General features: G+C 43.0%; 1 protein-coding gene across 3 annotated transcripts in view; it reads right to left on the bottom strand.

Moving 5' to 3' along the window:
- Positions 1 to 16,964, bottom strand: part of COL26A1 (collagen type XXVI alpha 1 chain) — a 252,476-nt gene that overhangs the window by 52,069 nt on the left and 183,443 nt on the right. For all 3 annotated transcript variants that reach the window (XM_006114230.4, XM_006114228.4, XM_006114229.4), the window contains exon 4: positions 3,418 to 3,479. In XM_006114230.4, coding sequence (XP_006114292.1) covers positions 3,418 to 3,479 — 62 coding nt within the window. The remainder of the gene's footprint in view (positions 1 to 3,417; positions 3,480 to 16,964) is intronic.

The raw sequence follows: 16,964 nt of genomic DNA, 5'->3' as shown, positions 1-16,964 counted from the left end.
TGATTCTGCTCTCACAGCAGTGTAAACCCGGAGTCACGCCTCTGAAATCAACCAAGTTAAACTAGTGTAAAATCAGCACAGGAAAAAACAGAACTGGGTCCATGGTTGGCGGATTAGGCTCCAAGTCACCTCTCCCGGAGGGTGAACAAAGAGCAAAGGATTCACAGAGATGAACCACAGTCAGGGTTGTTCTCCATTTCGCTGTCTCCCGCTGTGGGTTTCCTTTAATTTCCTAACCACCTCTGCTTAGTCACGGCATCTTTCTTACGAATCGAATGGTGCATTCACTGCCGGTGCCTTAAGTGAGTCCTAGATTTTCATTTTCAAACTCCCAACAGTGCTGGCAGCCATGGAGGCATGGAGTCCGGGTGTCTCTCACTTTGTTTCCCGGTGGCTTTGGATCACACCCATTGTGGGTAGTTAAAAGAGGAGCGTCCATCTTTCCTCTAACGCTCTTCACTGCCAAGGAAAAGCAGCCTGCCAGCACTTACTGCTTCAAAAAACATTCAGCTCATCTCTGTCCGAATCAAAAACAGAATCTTCCCTCACACCATGACCATTGTTTTCACTGGAATTCAACTCCCTGGAATGTTTTTTCTTGTTTTCTTCATGGTGAAATACAACCTCCCATGTCTTTGAGGGAGTTCCAGAAAGTGTGTCTCATTTTACTTCTCGTCAGACACAATTCCCCAATTATCAGCAAATCATCTATTGTCTGCAAAACCATCCCACATCCCACCCTACCCCCAGGAGATTCTCCGAATTCCTATGACAGATCACAGATAAGCATTAACTAACTGCACAAGCATTGAGGAGATCCAAGCGCTGTATCTAACAAACGGGCCTGGGCTGTCACCGAAGGAACTGAAGATCAAAAGGAATGAACCAACATTGCTTATGGGAGCTGCTTTTATGATTCCTGGTGGCTACACGTTAAAACTATTTCACAAAACCCACAATATTGAATTCCACCTGCAAAAGGTTTTGCAACACTGTATGGTGCATTCAACCCTCCTAACATCTTGGAAAGGGATGAAAGAAGGAATGCAGATTTGAACAGCACACACGCGAACAATGGGGCATTAGAGCAATGGATGAAAAATATAGAGCACCAATTGAATGTAAAATAGGTGAAGAGACAAATGCTAATGCACAAAGTTTTCATCCAGGTACATCAACAAATGGAATGCAAGACGTAGGGCTGGCTAATATGTGGAGTTACTCTGGAAGAGCTATTGCACTTCAAATTCACACACTACCTACATGTGATTTAAGTGTCGACAGTCCCTAATAGGTAAGTCTGCAAACAGCAGCACCCCTAGGGCAAAAACGCATTGGAAGGGAGTATGCAAACGAAGCGTGAGAAAATGCTAATCCGCACTTCATTTGCATTGCCTCTTCCGGCAAAACCTGTACTGTAGATATAGCCTCAGAGACTGAATTCACTACTGATTTGCCTCCCATTGTTCTAGAGCAGTGGTTCCCAACCTGTGGTCCACGATACTGCAGGGGGGGTCCATGGAAAGTTTAAAAATAAGGATTGGGTCCACAGTAGTACTTACTTTTCTTTTTCTTTTCTTTTTTTCTCTTCCCCCCCCCCCCCATCTGGGGGGGAGATCCATGGCATTTTAATAGATTGAAAATAGTATGCTCGAAAAGGTTGGGAACCATTTTTCTTGAGCTGAATCCAATATACGTTTGCCCCCATATTTCTTAAATGCAAAGAATAAAACCCTAGGAGGTTCGGTTAAGAACAATGAGCTGCAATTTCTATTAACTGTCATTTACACATACGGCCACAGTACAACTGTGGGTTGTATGTGGAAGTTTGCTTTAGACTTTTTGTCCTTAATGGTATTACATCAGCTGATCATTACATCAGTTGATTTTGAGTTCTGTTCTAGTGGGAAGATGTCTACATGGCCCAAAATAAAACAAAACAAAAACAAATCCCACCCACACAGTAAGTACTAATTGGCCCTCTTATTATCAGCCTCAGCAGAGGCACTAAACAATGGAACATGAGAACGGCCGTACTGGATCAGACCAAAGGTCCATCTAGCCCAGCTTCCTGTCTTCCAACAGTGGCCAATACCAGATGCCCAAGGGAACGAACAGAGAAACTGAACTAACCTCCCATCTTGAAGGTGCTACTGTAGCATAGGTAGGGGCATAGCTTGAGCAAAGCTGGGGAGGGTATCAGGCTAAAAACAACAAGGTGACGACAGCAGTAATGGCACGGGCTGGTGACACCTAGGAATATATTTAGTGAGCCAGCTCGGATATGCCTATCCATACAATCCCAATTGCAGTGGAGACCTACTCTGACGAGGTGGCCATTACAAAACTGGGTTGTGTGATCTGAGGGGGCAGTTCGGTGAAGTAATGTTGTAACAATACAGTTTTTCATACTGGAAGGCCGGTAGCCGTATTGGAAGGTCTAAAGCCTTCATCTGCAGCCAGACTGAAGAGCAGCAGCCAGTAGCTGTAAAGCCTGGAGTCACATACTCGCATTCCAGCTCAATTACATTCAAATAGTGCCACACCAGGCTGTTAAAAAGGAGATTCCATCCTAATGGCGCCCACAGTCATTGGATAAAGAAACAGATCTCAAGATGAGTAAAGAAAACTTAGTCTGACAGCGTTTCATCTGGCAAGAAATTGTTTATCAAGAGTTGAGGTTGTGGAACCCTCATTCTGTGATTATAGTCCTCACTTTCCTATTGCTTGTCTGTATGAGTGGTCTGGTTTTTAATTGTTTCTGACTGCTGTATAATTAATTTTGCTAGGTGTAAATCAATTAAAGTGATTGGGTAGCATTGGTTAGGTAATTCTTTTGCAGTATGTTATGACTGGTTAGTAAAATTTTAGTAAAATAACTGGTGAAGGCACAGCTAAGCAGGCCTCTAGTTTCAATCTATAAACTGAGGCCCCAAAGGAATTTCTTTAGGAAGCAACTCCCAAGGCACAGCCCCAAGATAAGAGCTGCCAGACCTTAATTTTGTGCCCATGACACTGGGCTGAAACTGGAGTCCCCCAGATGGACCTGATCCTGACTGGCCATCAAGACAAGTTCATCCGTCTCATTGGGAGTGGTGAGCCCTGTAGGTATGTATGTGTTTGATAATTCATATAGAGAGATGAAGTGGGATATTACTGTGTAGGGCTCTTTCACTGGGAAGAGAGCCCGCAAGCAAGGTTACGCCTAAGCCTGTAGATGAGTGGGGGTGGGTACCTTTATTGAGAGGGTTGCACTGAGCCCTAGGAATGGGTAAGAGTGGGTGCCCCTACAGCAGGTGAGACTTTTGTGCGGGTAACAATGTAAATGTAGTTTTTGCTCAGGCTGCATCTTTTCCCCGCACTAAAGTCCCTATTTTCTCTCTCTCTCAAAAAAAAAAAAAAGTTCCATGTGCTTACCTTGGCTTCCAGCGTGTTCAGCCTCTCCGTCATATCCGTCAGTCTCGTGCAGTTCATGCACTCTAGGAAAGAGAAGAGACACAAGCGGGTTTTAATTTAGCGGAACAGCTTTCACGCTGCCGTCTCCTGTCAGGCTGTTTCTACCCAAACGTGTGGATTCCAGAAGTCTCAGGAGTCATGCTGGTGGGGCAATTAGACTGAAAACAAGTAGACGCCATTGCGCTAGTGGCCACCACCACGCTACCTGGAAATGTGCCGCAGCGCTGGAGCTGCTACGAGGTTTAACTGTGCACATTAGTGCCCGAGGTGGAGAAACGGGCAGAGTGCAGATGAAGAGGTCAAAGGGGAGAGAAATATCAACACCATTAACGCTTTGCCTGTTCTGAGGGAGAGCAAAGGTTTTAGGGGCAAGCCCCATTTTAAGTTTAGGGAAGCCCTCTCCGTGTGGAAGAAATCCTGCCTCAGGATAGGGGGAAGACACATTCAATGAACTCTTGGCTTCCCTTCCAGCCTTCCATTTCTGTGAAGCAGTATGTACACAAACATGTTCATCTGCATCGGTGTCGGAATTAGGGGGACAGCACCCCACGGCTCTAAGTCAAGGGTGGGAACCTTTTTTGGGCTGGGGGCCGCTGACCCACAGAAAAAAATCAGTTGGGGGCCACACACAAGTGAAAAGTAAAAACAAAAAACCCTCACCGATGGGGCCCCCATCTGAGAAGGAGAAACATGCTCCAACCATTCCCCTCCCACATCAGAACTTAGGGGGGCCTAGCCTAGTAGATTTGGTGTGCTCCCACCCTGTGGTGGGGCAGTGGGGGGTATGGAATGCCAGCACGGGCTCCCCAATGCTGAGGGAAGGAAGCCCTGAGCCTCAGGAGCCAGATCCAGGCATGTCAGGGGCTGTGTCCGGCCCCCAGGCCTGAGGTTCCCCGCCCCTGCTTTAAATGGTTTCCATTATATCCAGGGTTTAAAGTTTGGTTCAATGACTCCCAGCATCCCGCTATACAAATTGTTCCAGCCCTCCTGCTCCTCTGTGCCTTGCAGAGGCCTATCCCAATGTCTATGAAGCCAGTGGAAATTAAGGATGTTAAGGACTAGTCAACTAGTCGACAATCCGATAAGCAAATGCTTAATCGGATAGTCAGCTGACTAGTTGACTACTCGATCCCCCCCTCCTTGCTGCCTCTATCAAATAGAAGCAGCAAAGGGGGGGGAGAGGGTACTTCAAAGCAGCAGCGCCGAGTGGAGCCCATGGAAATGCCACAAGGAACACATGGTCAGCTGGGGAGGGGCCAGCTGATCCCGGGTTCCACTGAAATGCCGCGCAGCGCCAGGGATCAGCTTGGAAGCAACCCCAGGCTCCTCGTGGCATTTCAAATCAGCAGTGCAACATGGAGCCCAGGGTCAGTGAGGGACTCAAGAGTTCCCCGCTGACTCCAGGCTCCATGAGGGTGCTTCCTCTTTGAAATGCAGAAGAGCACCTGCTGGGTACATTTCAAAGCTGGCCCACGTGCAGCCCAGAGTCAGTGGGACTTCCTGCTGGCCCCAGGCTGCATGCGAAGTTCCGCATTCCTCCTTTGAAATGTACAAGAGACCCAGCGGAGGCTCCTGCACATTTCAAAGGAGGAATACGGAAGTGCCTATCGAGTAGTCGATGGCAATTCCACTGACAACTCGACTCGCAAATTAATCGATATTTAACATCCTTAGTAGAAATATTTCCATTGCCTTCTGCAGGTGCTGGATCAGGCACCGAATCTGAAGCACACTGAGGTAGCGTTCACACAGCGATTCGTTTCCCACTTTGCTATACAGGAGCCACTAGATACTGGATAATGGCAACTGGACTTTCTACGATGTGCATTCTAAAGAACAGACACAGTGAAAATGGTCTGTGTGATTTCAAATGATTGCTGGGCAGAGACAAAGAGCAGCCCTTATCTGACCTGCATGGCAGCATGTTCCCGCTTGTTTTCATGTCAACAATTTCTTATAAGGTTCTCTGGGACTAATTTAAGTGTCCTAGGGCTGTCATTGGAGGGCATCTGAGGCCCGTCTTCCGGGCTCCTGAATGAGCTGGCATCTGGGCAGACGCTGCCTCTAAGGAGAAGGGAATGGGGGAGGTCTGAGCCCCACTCCCGGACCCAATGTGGGAGCAATCCTACTAATTAAAGGGGGATGACGGGATGAGAACACCACAGAGATGAACAAAATAGTTCACCACTCTCAAGAGCTATTGTTTCAGGCTGTTTTTCTTTCCATGGGGGTCCCTTCTTCTGCTGAGAATCTGTGGTCAGTATATTATCCACCAGATTCATTCATTCCCATGTCTCAGCTTCTAGGATGCAGCAGTTTTAAAAGGGGAAAAAAAAAAGAGCCTAGCAGTGGGGAATATTACAGATAATCAACTGTTTACCATAGCTTGTTACGAATCAGTTGTTACTCTCATATCTCTTATTCCAAAACAAATATATAAATACACTTGCAGTTTTCAGATCACTCCAGGCCAGATCCCTATTGACATCCACTAGATTATTATTTATTATTATTATTATTAATAATAATAATAATAATAACTACTTGTATTGCAATAGCCTGGAGAAACGCCTGTTATGGAGTAGAACCCCACTGTGTTAGGTGTTGAACATACTACAGAACAAAAGCTGGTCTCCGCACCAAACAGCTTACAATCCAAGCAGATGCATCAGGTCCTTACAGCACTGGATCTCCAAATGCACAGAAAGCACCCAAAAATGTTTTTCCTCTGTAGTCCATTAGTTCCACTGAAATTCTGCAGTGAGATTTCCAAAGCCCCTTAATTCCAAACCGCCATCTGCAAACTGAACCTCTGACTGCTCATGCAGATTTTGGTTTCAAGAATTTCATTACAAGTCAGTATTGAAAAGGACTTTTTATTTTATGGTTGTCAACAGGAAATACCTTTATAATTTTTTCTTCTCAGCAGTAAATCTTGGGCAATATTTTTTTTTCCTGGCACAAACTGGCTCATGCATATGTGAATGCCTTAAGTGTGTTATCACAGAACAGAATGGAATGGGTGAGGCTTGTTTGGTCTGGAACTCTTTGCGGGGTGTAAAGTTGAAATGACTTGTGTGTAAATTGGCTACATGCTTTCCATCTTGTTCATCCACACAGGAAGCAAAGATTGAACAAACCCATCATTCCACAGAGCCAACACGGTTACCAGATGCATTGCTGAACAAATAAAATAAGGGGCTCTCTTCTCCTCTTTCCATGCCCAAAGATACTATCCATAGAGCCCTGTAAATCCGTGATTATGGATATCGGTAGTTCATTTTGTGGACACAAATTTTGTAGCTAGAACCCTGCAAATCTGCAGATATCCGCTTTCTATCCATGGATACCTGCATCCGGTAGATACGGCTGTAGATATCTGCGGATAATGTTTGCGGACACGGATGCCAATTTTGTATCCGTGCAGGGCTCTAACTATTAACTCCTGTTGATTTTAAAGGGATTGACTTGTAATCCTATGCAGAGCAAGAGATCAATGCGACCACCTGAGAATTCATCTGGTACATTGAGCTCACACTTCCCCTCTGTGAGAGGATCTATGATTTGTGCTAGAAGGAGTTTACAAGCTATGGTCCTAATTCTGCAATTCCGTATGCCAGTGCAGAACCCTGCATGCTCCCAGAGCCTCTCCAAATCCCCATTGGCCAGTTATTTGCAGGGCATGAGGTTCACTTTTCGAGCTGACACAAGGAGTGATGATAATGAACGATGTGGTGAGATGGGAATTGCTGGGATGCCAAACTGGCATGACCCTACTGAATGACGGATGTGAGCATGACTTGACATGACTTAAACATGACTGACTAAGTGGAGCATTCTGGGAGCAGGTCCTTTTAAGCAGAAGTGAACTGGAGTCCACGGATGAAGAAAACTGGCAAGGATTGCGGACTGGACTGCGGGAACAATCAGTACTCAACCTATTGGTCAGTAAAAATGGGCTCATGCAAAAGTAAATATTATATGAGTCAAGTTCCATTGTGGAACCTGAACTGGCAGGTGAGCGTAATCTAACAGCAGCCAGCTCACGCAAAAGCCAGGGTGAATAATTGATAAGTAAATATGGGATGATTTTTGGCAACCCCCTTCCTAGCCCCTTCTAAAATACTTAAAAAATAGTCATTAGCCACTAGGCAGGCTTTGAAGATATGGAACTCCTTGAGAAGAAAGGTAGCATAAAAATAAAATCAAGCTAATTAAATTACCTGGTGGTGGGAATTCCTTAATTTAAATCTCTAAAAAAAGCAGCAGTGCTCCACTCAGAATTATGGGACTGTGAACCAGAGGGGTTACAGAGCAACCAAGACCTTGTTTCAGGGAAACTGACCAAAAACAAACAAAAAATCCAAACCAAAAGAAGAGAAGCCAACTATAAATTGGTAACCACCTTCCCTGTTTGCCGGACAGGCACTGTGTAGGACCAGCATAGACATTGTTTGAGAAGGTTACTAAGAAAAAGACTTGCTTAAGAAAATGTATAATTCTCATGTATTCAAGTTTCAGAGGGGTAGCCATATTAGTCTGTAAGGGTGTGTCTACACAGGAGGGCTTAACTCAAAATAAGCTACACAAACGGAGCTACGTGAACTGCGCATCTTATTTCGAACTAGTTTATTTCAAAACTAGGAGCGTCTGCACAGCACTTATTTCAAAATAGAGCATTCTTCCTCCGACTTCCCTTACTCCTCGTACAATGAGGGTTACAGGAGTTGGAGTAAGAAGTCCTCCAGCTTGACAGTATTTCGACATTATTTTGAAATAACTGCCGGCTGTGTAGACACGGACTGTTAATTCGAAATAACGCTAGTTATTTCAAAATAAAGTTGCTGTGTAGACATACCCTTAGAGACTAACAAAAAATGTAAATTATACACGAGCTTTCACGGGCACAACCCACTTCTTCGGATAAATGGAGTTTTAAAGGGTCCAAGTTCCAAATACATAGCAGAGAAAGAGAGGAGATGGGGAGGGAAAGGAAAGGAGAAAAAAATGGGAAAAGAATAGTCAATTAGAGTTTCCATGATAAATGAAGCTGACAGAGAAAGCTCTAAAAAACAACAGATGGTCTGGTAGCACTTTATAGACTAATAAAATCCTGGTGTTTGGCCTTCTATGTCATTAGGATGTAGAATGTAGTGGGTGACCCAGTTAAGGTCTTTGTTTAAACCTCTATTGTAGGTATCAAACCTGCAAATGAAGTTAAGCTCTGCAGCTACCCTTTCAGGCTGTTTTTTTAAATTGGCTTCTAATTATATGGAAACTTTGAGATCCATTAATGAGTGCCTGGGCAAGTTAAAATGTTCCCTAACAGGTTTCTGTGTTACCTTAGGGCTGTGTGCTTAATAGAACAATTTCAATGCTGGTGTGATTCCTTCTCAATAAACTGCTACATAGGCTTGGGTTAAATTCAAGTGTTTAACCTTCCCCACTTGCAGCAACAGTAATCAGCTCCACCAGGAGCCATTAAAGGTCCAGGGAGGGCAAGTGTGGGAGAGAAATAGGGAAAGGAAGCAAGAGTCACAGACCATGCAGGCATTTGGTTTGTGTCCATTGACATGCCCACCAAAGAAGTGTAATGCTAATTAATGAAAACAAGGACAAATCTAGAAAGCTTTACAGTGGAATACGTAGTGCTCAAAGAATACGGTGTCATTTGTTACACTTAATGCCGTAGTTACTTTACTTTGGCTCAGAGGGTCTTGAGCTGTTCTTACAAAGGAGCAAGGAAAGGTCAGCCACTCCTGTGTCCTAGGCTGGTGAGAGACCCCACACGGCTCTGAACCCCACTGAGATGTACGGAAGTTCAAATCTACCTGTGAACCTTTTCACCTCTCACCCACTTCTCAGGCTGCACAAAGCAGTAGCCTATGCTACAAAGACAAACGATCCTGCAAATACAAAATGACAAACCCTTGTGTTATAACTTAGCAGAGACAGTGCTTTGCTAGATAACTGCTCAGTATTATGTCGGCACATACACTCAAAACACACTGTACACAGCAGGGCTAAAGCAGAAATAAGTTATGCAACTTGAGCTATGTCAATTGCGCAGCTGAAGTCAAAATAGCTTATTTCGACTTTTGGAGCTGCCTACACCGCAGGACATCCAAGGAAGAAGCACTCTTCCTCTGACTTCCCTTACTCCTCCTACAATGAGGATTACAGGAGATGGAATAAGCAGTCCTCCAGCTCGACATCATTTTGACATTATGTTGATATAACTGCTTTCTGTGTAGACACGGACTACGTTATTTCAGAATCATGTCAGTTATTCCAAAATAACACTGCTGTGTAGACATAGCCTCAGATGAAACAAAACCAGCAAGTCTAATTTGAATGTATTTACTACCAGGGGACAATATCCTGTCCTGGAGAGAGGGAGCAGGAGGAATCAGGATAATACATATTTTTTGTATCCGCTGGAAGTATTTAGAGAGCCCACAATGTGGAGTTTTCGGATCTAGGAAGATGCCTTTCACGTTACTAAAGCCAGTTAGAAGATCACACATCATCATTTCACATGCAATGTGTTCAGTGTTGAGGCAAATGTTACATGCTCTCTGTGCAGGACTTCTGGAAGAAATTTCTTCCAAAGTCTGCATAAATTCATCATCTGTTGCAGAAAAAGCACCCTAGGCTATGGTCTATACGAGGGAGTTATTTTGAAAGCCCCTTATTTTGAAATAACAAGCGGAGCATTCACACTACCAAGCCCGTTACTTCGAAATAACAGGCTAGTTGTTTCAAAATAGTAACTCCTGCTTTCCATGAGGAATAACGGTTATTTCGAAATAGCGGTAGTGTCGATGCTCCACTGCTGCTATTTCAAAATAACAACTCCCCAGAATCATTCAAATTAATTTACTCCCTAGTGCTTCCTGGGGCTCTAAGTCAAGGTGGCACGTCCACATTAATGGAGTCTGCCTTGGACTCATTTCGAGGCTTCCCTGTAGTGTGGATGTGCAATTTCAAAATAATTATTTCGGGAGTTATTTTTTCAAAATAATTTCCTAGTGTAGACATGCCCTAGTTTATTCCCCTCTTATTCCTAGTTGATGTTTTTAGGCTTTCTTTGCAATTAAATCTTGAGTAATAAGCTGTGATTTCACTCTGCAAAGCTTAACTTCAAAACACATGGTGGTATTTGGTTTAGAAATATTCCAGGAGGGAGGATAAATAACTGAGATAATGAACATTATACGGTGTATCATATGACACCCAGTCTGTCTCCAAAATGTCTCAACATTATTCTAACACCACTTCTTATGCACCATTCTCTCCCCCTTCTCTTGCTCGAGGGGTGCGTGTGCAAAATAATGTTACATGATAGAAGGAGATGACATAACATATTAGAGGCAGGATAGGATCAGCATTCGAGAAACAGAAATGTAACAGATCAGAATCCGCGCCCCTAGGGCAGTGGTTCTTAACCTCTTTGGCACTGTTACTGCTTATGATTAACCAATAAACCAAAATTACCCCCTCCTCCTTTTTTAAATGACAACAGGCAAAAAGAAAATTACGATTCATCATTTAATGTATTTTGTTTGCTCACACATTATGTTAAACAAATTTGAATACCTATTGTATTTAAAACTTAATACCCCTGGCTGTGTCTAGACTGGCAAGTTTTTCCGCAAAATCAAATGAGTTTGCAGAAAAACTTGCCAGCTGTCTACACTGGCTGCTTGAATTTCCAGAAAAGCACTGACGATTTCATGTAAGATTGTCAGTGCTTTTCCAGAAATACTGTGCTGCTCCTGTTCGGGCAAAAGTCTTTTTCCAAAAGACTTTTGCGCAAAAGGGCCAGTGTAGACAGCACAGGACTGTTTTCCGCAAAAAAGCCCCAATCGCGAAAATGGTGATCGGGGCTTTTTTGCGGAAAACCGCGTCTAGATTGGCCACGGACGCTTTTCCACAAAAAGTGCTTTTGCGGGAAAGCGTCCTGCCAATCTAGACATGCTTTTCCGAAAATGCTTTTAACAGAAAACTTTTCCGTTAAAAGCATTTTCGGAAAATCATGCCAGTGTAGAAGTAGCCCCTGAAATATGCCAAATTACCCCTTGAGGGTGTAATTACCCTCAGGTTAAGAACCGCTGCCCTAGGGTAAACTATAACTCTCTTGACTTTGATACAAAAGATTGTTGCACTTAATCTGAGATTAAAAGGGTGGAAGCCAGGCCTTCAGCTGGTGTCGATTGGTGTCACTCTGTTAATTTCAAGGGTGCAATGCAGTGTCAAGTTTGTTTATACACTTCAGACAGCATAAGCTTCAGCATCATTTTTGAATGGTTATTTTAAAATAAACACAGGTGAACTGTTCACTGCTTCCAGTCTCCCAAATCTTAGAGCTCCTCACCCAACTATAAGGAAATCAAATGGACATGATTCTCTCTGCTCAGTTATGATGTGTTTAAACCCAGGCTTTACACTAGTGGAAGTGAGAGGACAAACAGGCCAGTATTTACAAAAGGGCCACAAGTCACAAACAAACCACAATTGTGCACAGAGAAAACCTCTCAATGTCGCTACCCCGCTTTTCAGCCCCTACATCATGTGCGCAGCACGGAATCCGTACACACAAATAGAAGGGAAACTCAAGTCCGAGAGCAAATTGGCATAAGTCCATTAAAGCTGATAGTTGGAGTATAGTACATGGAGGGTGAGAGATGTCCAGAGTCATTCATGCTTCATTTAAAACAAATATAACCCTCTTGTTTCCTGTTCTCTCATGACTCAAGCAGCAGCTCCAAAGTTACAAACCTCAGTTTCCAAAATTTCAGTATGGTCCAGCGCATTAAACACCACTGGGCAGAGTCAGGAGACCCAGGTAGTCCCACACTGGTCCACAACCTTTTGTAGGGCCCTAGCCAAGACAGTTCCCGCCCTGTGCCTCAGTTTCCTCATCTATAACAATACTGACTTCCCTTTGTAAAGAGCTTTAAGACCTGCGGATGGAAAGAGCTGTATGAGTGCAAAGTATTCCTATTCACGTAATTAGTCTCTTGGCTGCAGTTATATTACTTCATTCTTCTCACCATGTACTCTGCGCTTTTCATAGATCTCACTGGGCTCTCCAATGGATGGAAAGAATAATGATCCCCAATTTAGAGACGGAAAGCCTGAACCACTGGAAGGACCCCGAGTGTCAGCGTGAACCAATCTGGGAATAGAAACAGGACTCCAAAGTTGCAAACCTCAGTTTGGAGCAACTGGCTTTAACAGTGCTATGAAATTATTATTAACCACTTTAATTCAGACTACAGCTGGCATGCAATCAGCCTTAATAGTCTCACACTTCCAACAAATAAAGCTGTTCTTATTTGGGGCACTGGGATTTATAAAGATGATAGTAAAAGATAAAATATGAATGCCCATTATTAAGAGAATTTCCTTTTCTAAATGAAGTGGAAGAAAGAATACTCCTATTAGCCAACAGGACAAACTCTTTTCTTCAGATCTCCTACATGAACACAGAACAGCTCTTGAGCATAGTTACACTGGGGCAAGTCTGGAGGGACTCCACTGAAGTCACTCAAATGCTTACACAGGTGCAAAAGGAGTTAGAGGCTGGAACTATACTCCTCTGGAAACAGAAGCAACCCTTATAATGTGTTTCAGCCTGAAAGTCCCATTCTTAAAAAGTACAGCAGCAAAATGATACAAGAGCAGAACGTACTCCACTAGAAGGGACACACGTGGGTGTATGCACACACACAAAAGTGTGTATCCATTCCGCTGCCCTCCCTTCCTTGTGAGTGGATGGAGGATGAGAATTGAAATACGTATTTTCCCTCCTTTCCCTTCCCCCGCCCCACCTCTGCTAGGCCATGTCTCCACTGCAGTGCTATTTTAGGATATGGAGGTATCCTGAAATAGCTAGGCCATGTCTTTTGAGCGCACCCATTACTCCAACGTCCCTGTGAACCTCATTCCACGAGGAGTAAGGGACATTTCAGAATACTGCTTTATTTCAAAATAAGTGCTGTGTAGACAGCGCCAAATTTCGAAATAAGCTATTTCAAAACATCATTAAAATAAGAGACGCAATTTGCATAGCTCAAATTGAGTGTCTTATTTTGACCTACAGTGCAGTGTAGACACACACCTGTAGTCCAATGGCAAACCACTAGATTATTATTCCTTGAAGTAGCGATGGTACCTTTGTCATCACTCTTTGCCAAGGCCATGTCTATACTTACCCATGGATCGACTCTCCAGAGGTTGATCCTCTGGCGTTCAATTTAGCAGGTCTAGTAAGGACCTGCCAAATCTAACCCTAAGGTGCTCACGTCGATGCCGGTACTCCTGCTTATCGTGAGGAGTAAGGGAAGTCGACTGGAACGTTTCTCCCATCATCCTCCTGCTGCAGGGACAGCGCCAAAGCTCGACTAAAGGTACGTCAACTCCAGCTATGCAATTAAACAGCTGGAGTGGTGTATCTTAATTTGAACTTACCCCCTAGTTCTGGCCTAAGTTATTGCCATCTATTATCACCTCTAGCCTAAAATCTTCTAGATCTAAAATGGCAATTCTCCCTTTAGACAAACTACTGGAACATAAACTTCCTTAATATAATATGTTTCCCCACTGTCTAGCCAACAACATTCCCAGTCATGTTTTCCGACACAGTCCACAGCAGAAATTTCAATGTGAGCTCCCCAGTAGGAATATAAACGCACATCTCCACCATGCTGCCTAGGTGGCCTACAATAGGGAGTAGGTGAATAAAGGGCCCTTCTCCTCCTCCCTTTTAATTTGCCCAGTTTGACCCTTTCAGCCTTTGTACGTCAATACACAGTTTCCTTAAGTAGTTTGTGGTCTGGTCCTTTTCAAAAGCTAGCCCCAATATTCATGAGGAATAGCAGACCCCGGCTATAAATCATGGCTAACCTGGGATGTGTTTTTTCAACACTTTCTCCCAAATGAGAGTCAGATGTTGGCTAGATCGACTTTATTAATTATGCTTGTTATTTAATAGCAGTCATATGTCCAGCTCTGTAATGGAGCCGGAACATGTAAAAGGGGAAGGTCTGACAGTGTCAGTGGATAGGAGTGCTACAGAGCTGGCTTAGTCTGGTCATCTCCGATTTTTAAAAAATCGGCTAAGAGGTCAGAGGAATAGGGGAAGGGACAGTCAGTAGGGAAGCCCACTCTGATAAATATAAGACACTCCAAGGATAAGACGACTACTTGGTAGATTTCAGAGCGGAGCATTCCTCATTAAGGATCCTGGACATTCTATTTACTTGTAGTTTGCGATGATAAGGACTGTTCTGGTATGTAGATCCCTGCGTGGAAACAAAATTTGTACCCACTTCTGCATCTGTATCTGCAAAAATGAGCTGCAGATATCTGACATCCGCGGATGCGGATACCTGTGGATACAAAGCGAATTTCTGCAAACTGGCAGGGTTCTAAATACAAAATTTGTACCTGCATCCCCATCCGTAGCCACAAAAAAGAGCTGCCAATATCCATGGATTTGCAGGGCTTCATTTACTATTTTGTGTCATCGATTTTCAGACTATGGGAAAGCCACACACTAAAAGGGACCAAAATGATTAGATGGCTCTAAAATAAAAAAGTCATGGTAAGATCAATTTTCCAAGGTGCCTGAAATCACACTGAAAAATCTATAGCTAATTACACATATTAATGATGCCTCACAACTCTCTTCCTTGCTTAAGCATTATTATAACTGAGGTAGTTTGCAGATTAAAAAACAAAACAAAACAAAACAGGCTCAGCGAAATTAAGGAACAATTCCTGAAGTCCTTCCTTAAACTGTTACTCCTCTTTACTCAGGCAAACGTCCATACCAAGATGGAATAGAAACTGCATGAGGACATCAGCCTTTATGGATTTGCCCATCACACAATGAGTCCCTAGAAAAGGTCAGAGTAAGAAACTAAAGAGTCTTAAACTCTTGGCTTCTATGCTGACCACTGCCTTATTGTTTGAAGACCTTCTAGTGTAATTATAAGGACACACACAAACACAAAAAACCCCCACCACCCACATACATCTTTCTAAGGAGATTCTACTTGAATTATTTTTTAAAAAAATCCAAACAGTTTACAGAAATCCTGTGTTTGATAAACAGAAAAATCCGTGGAGATCAGCCAAACTAATTGCACAGGAATAGATGCAGGTTTTAAACAGGAAAGTACAGATGTTAATGGAGCAAGATTTTTCCATGGGAGGAAAAGAGTGCACAAAGAATATTATTGATTTGCACTAAGGGCTGTGGTGGCCTTGAACAAAGCAGGATACTGTTTCACCTCTTTCCAAATGCATCTGAGTTTCTGCTGGAGTGTGGGTTTCTTGCTAGTCGGGGAGTAAAGGTTGTTTGTTTTTATGACTTAGGCCCGGATGTTTAAAGGTATGTAGACACTAGGGTTGCCAGGTGTCCGGTTTTGAACCGGACAGTCAAGTATTTGAGCTTTCTGTTTGGGAAACAAATTGAGAAACTATAAAGGAGAAAATATAAATGTCCGGTATTTTCTAAATAAGATGTAACGTTGATTGTGATTTAATGTAAAGCGTGTCCAGTATTTTTGTTGAATCCATCTGGCAACCCTATTAGACACCCAATAGGATTTCCAAAAGCACGCAGGCACCTAACACCCAATAGGAGTTAGATGCCTACATGCTTTTAAAAATCCTATCAGGCACCAGAATATCTTTTTAAAAATCTGGGCTTTGCTGCTTTGGGTGGCTGGATTGAGAAAAACAGGCCTTGGATAAATGTTGCTGCCATAACCAAAATTGGAACACGGAATGCGAAGATGCAAGACAGAGTTGATACACACAGCCTTCCAAAAAAGAAGTTGCTGTCTACGCATCATGTGAGGGTCCCTTTAACATTTTAACATTACAGTTGTTGAATCCAGAAGCTGTTGGCTTGCTCCTTTCCTTGAGACAAAGTGTAGTTGTTCTAATTTATCATGTACCTAAGCACGCTTTTCCCTTCTTTTGCACTTTCTGGTCAAGGATTTCAAAACATTAGCTTTTTTTCCAGTTTTCTAGAACTTCCCAAGTAAGTTAAGATCAACATCAATAGTCAAAAGAGATTCTTGGCCTATTCTTTTAAAATTCTTGGGAACAAATTATCAGCTTCTAAAAATGTAAACATGTTTAACTTTAGCAGTTGTTGTTTAACAGCCTTCTACTTACTATATGAATAGCAAATATTTTATAAGCACTCTATGCTGTGAACACAGTCAGCTTCTTATCAAATACGAATTGAACACGTCTCCCTTTTCAATATCACTATTGGTAATTTTACTGCTTCTCTCTATTCATGAACTTTTTTAGACATGTATATTATTCTTAAACAACACCCATCATTTACTTTGTTTTATTTGCAAATTTCTCCCAAACAGTAGTACATGATTGCTTTCAGTTTTGGAAACTGGCCCTTTTAAAAAGCCACATATATTTTATTACTAGATGGGGCAGTATTCTGTTTGCAAATAATAAATATA

The sequence above is a fragment of the Pelodiscus sinensis genome, chromosome 21 (genome assembly GCF_049634645.1).
Source record: "Pelodiscus sinensis isolate JC-2024 chromosome 21, ASM4963464v1, whole genome shotgun sequence".
In the NCBI taxonomy this organism is placed as follows: domain Eukaryota; kingdom Metazoa; phylum Chordata; order Testudines; family Trionychidae; genus Pelodiscus; species Pelodiscus sinensis.
The sequence above is the reverse complement of the archived record's forward strand: the minus strand, read 5'-3'. Positions and strand labels throughout refer to the sequence as shown.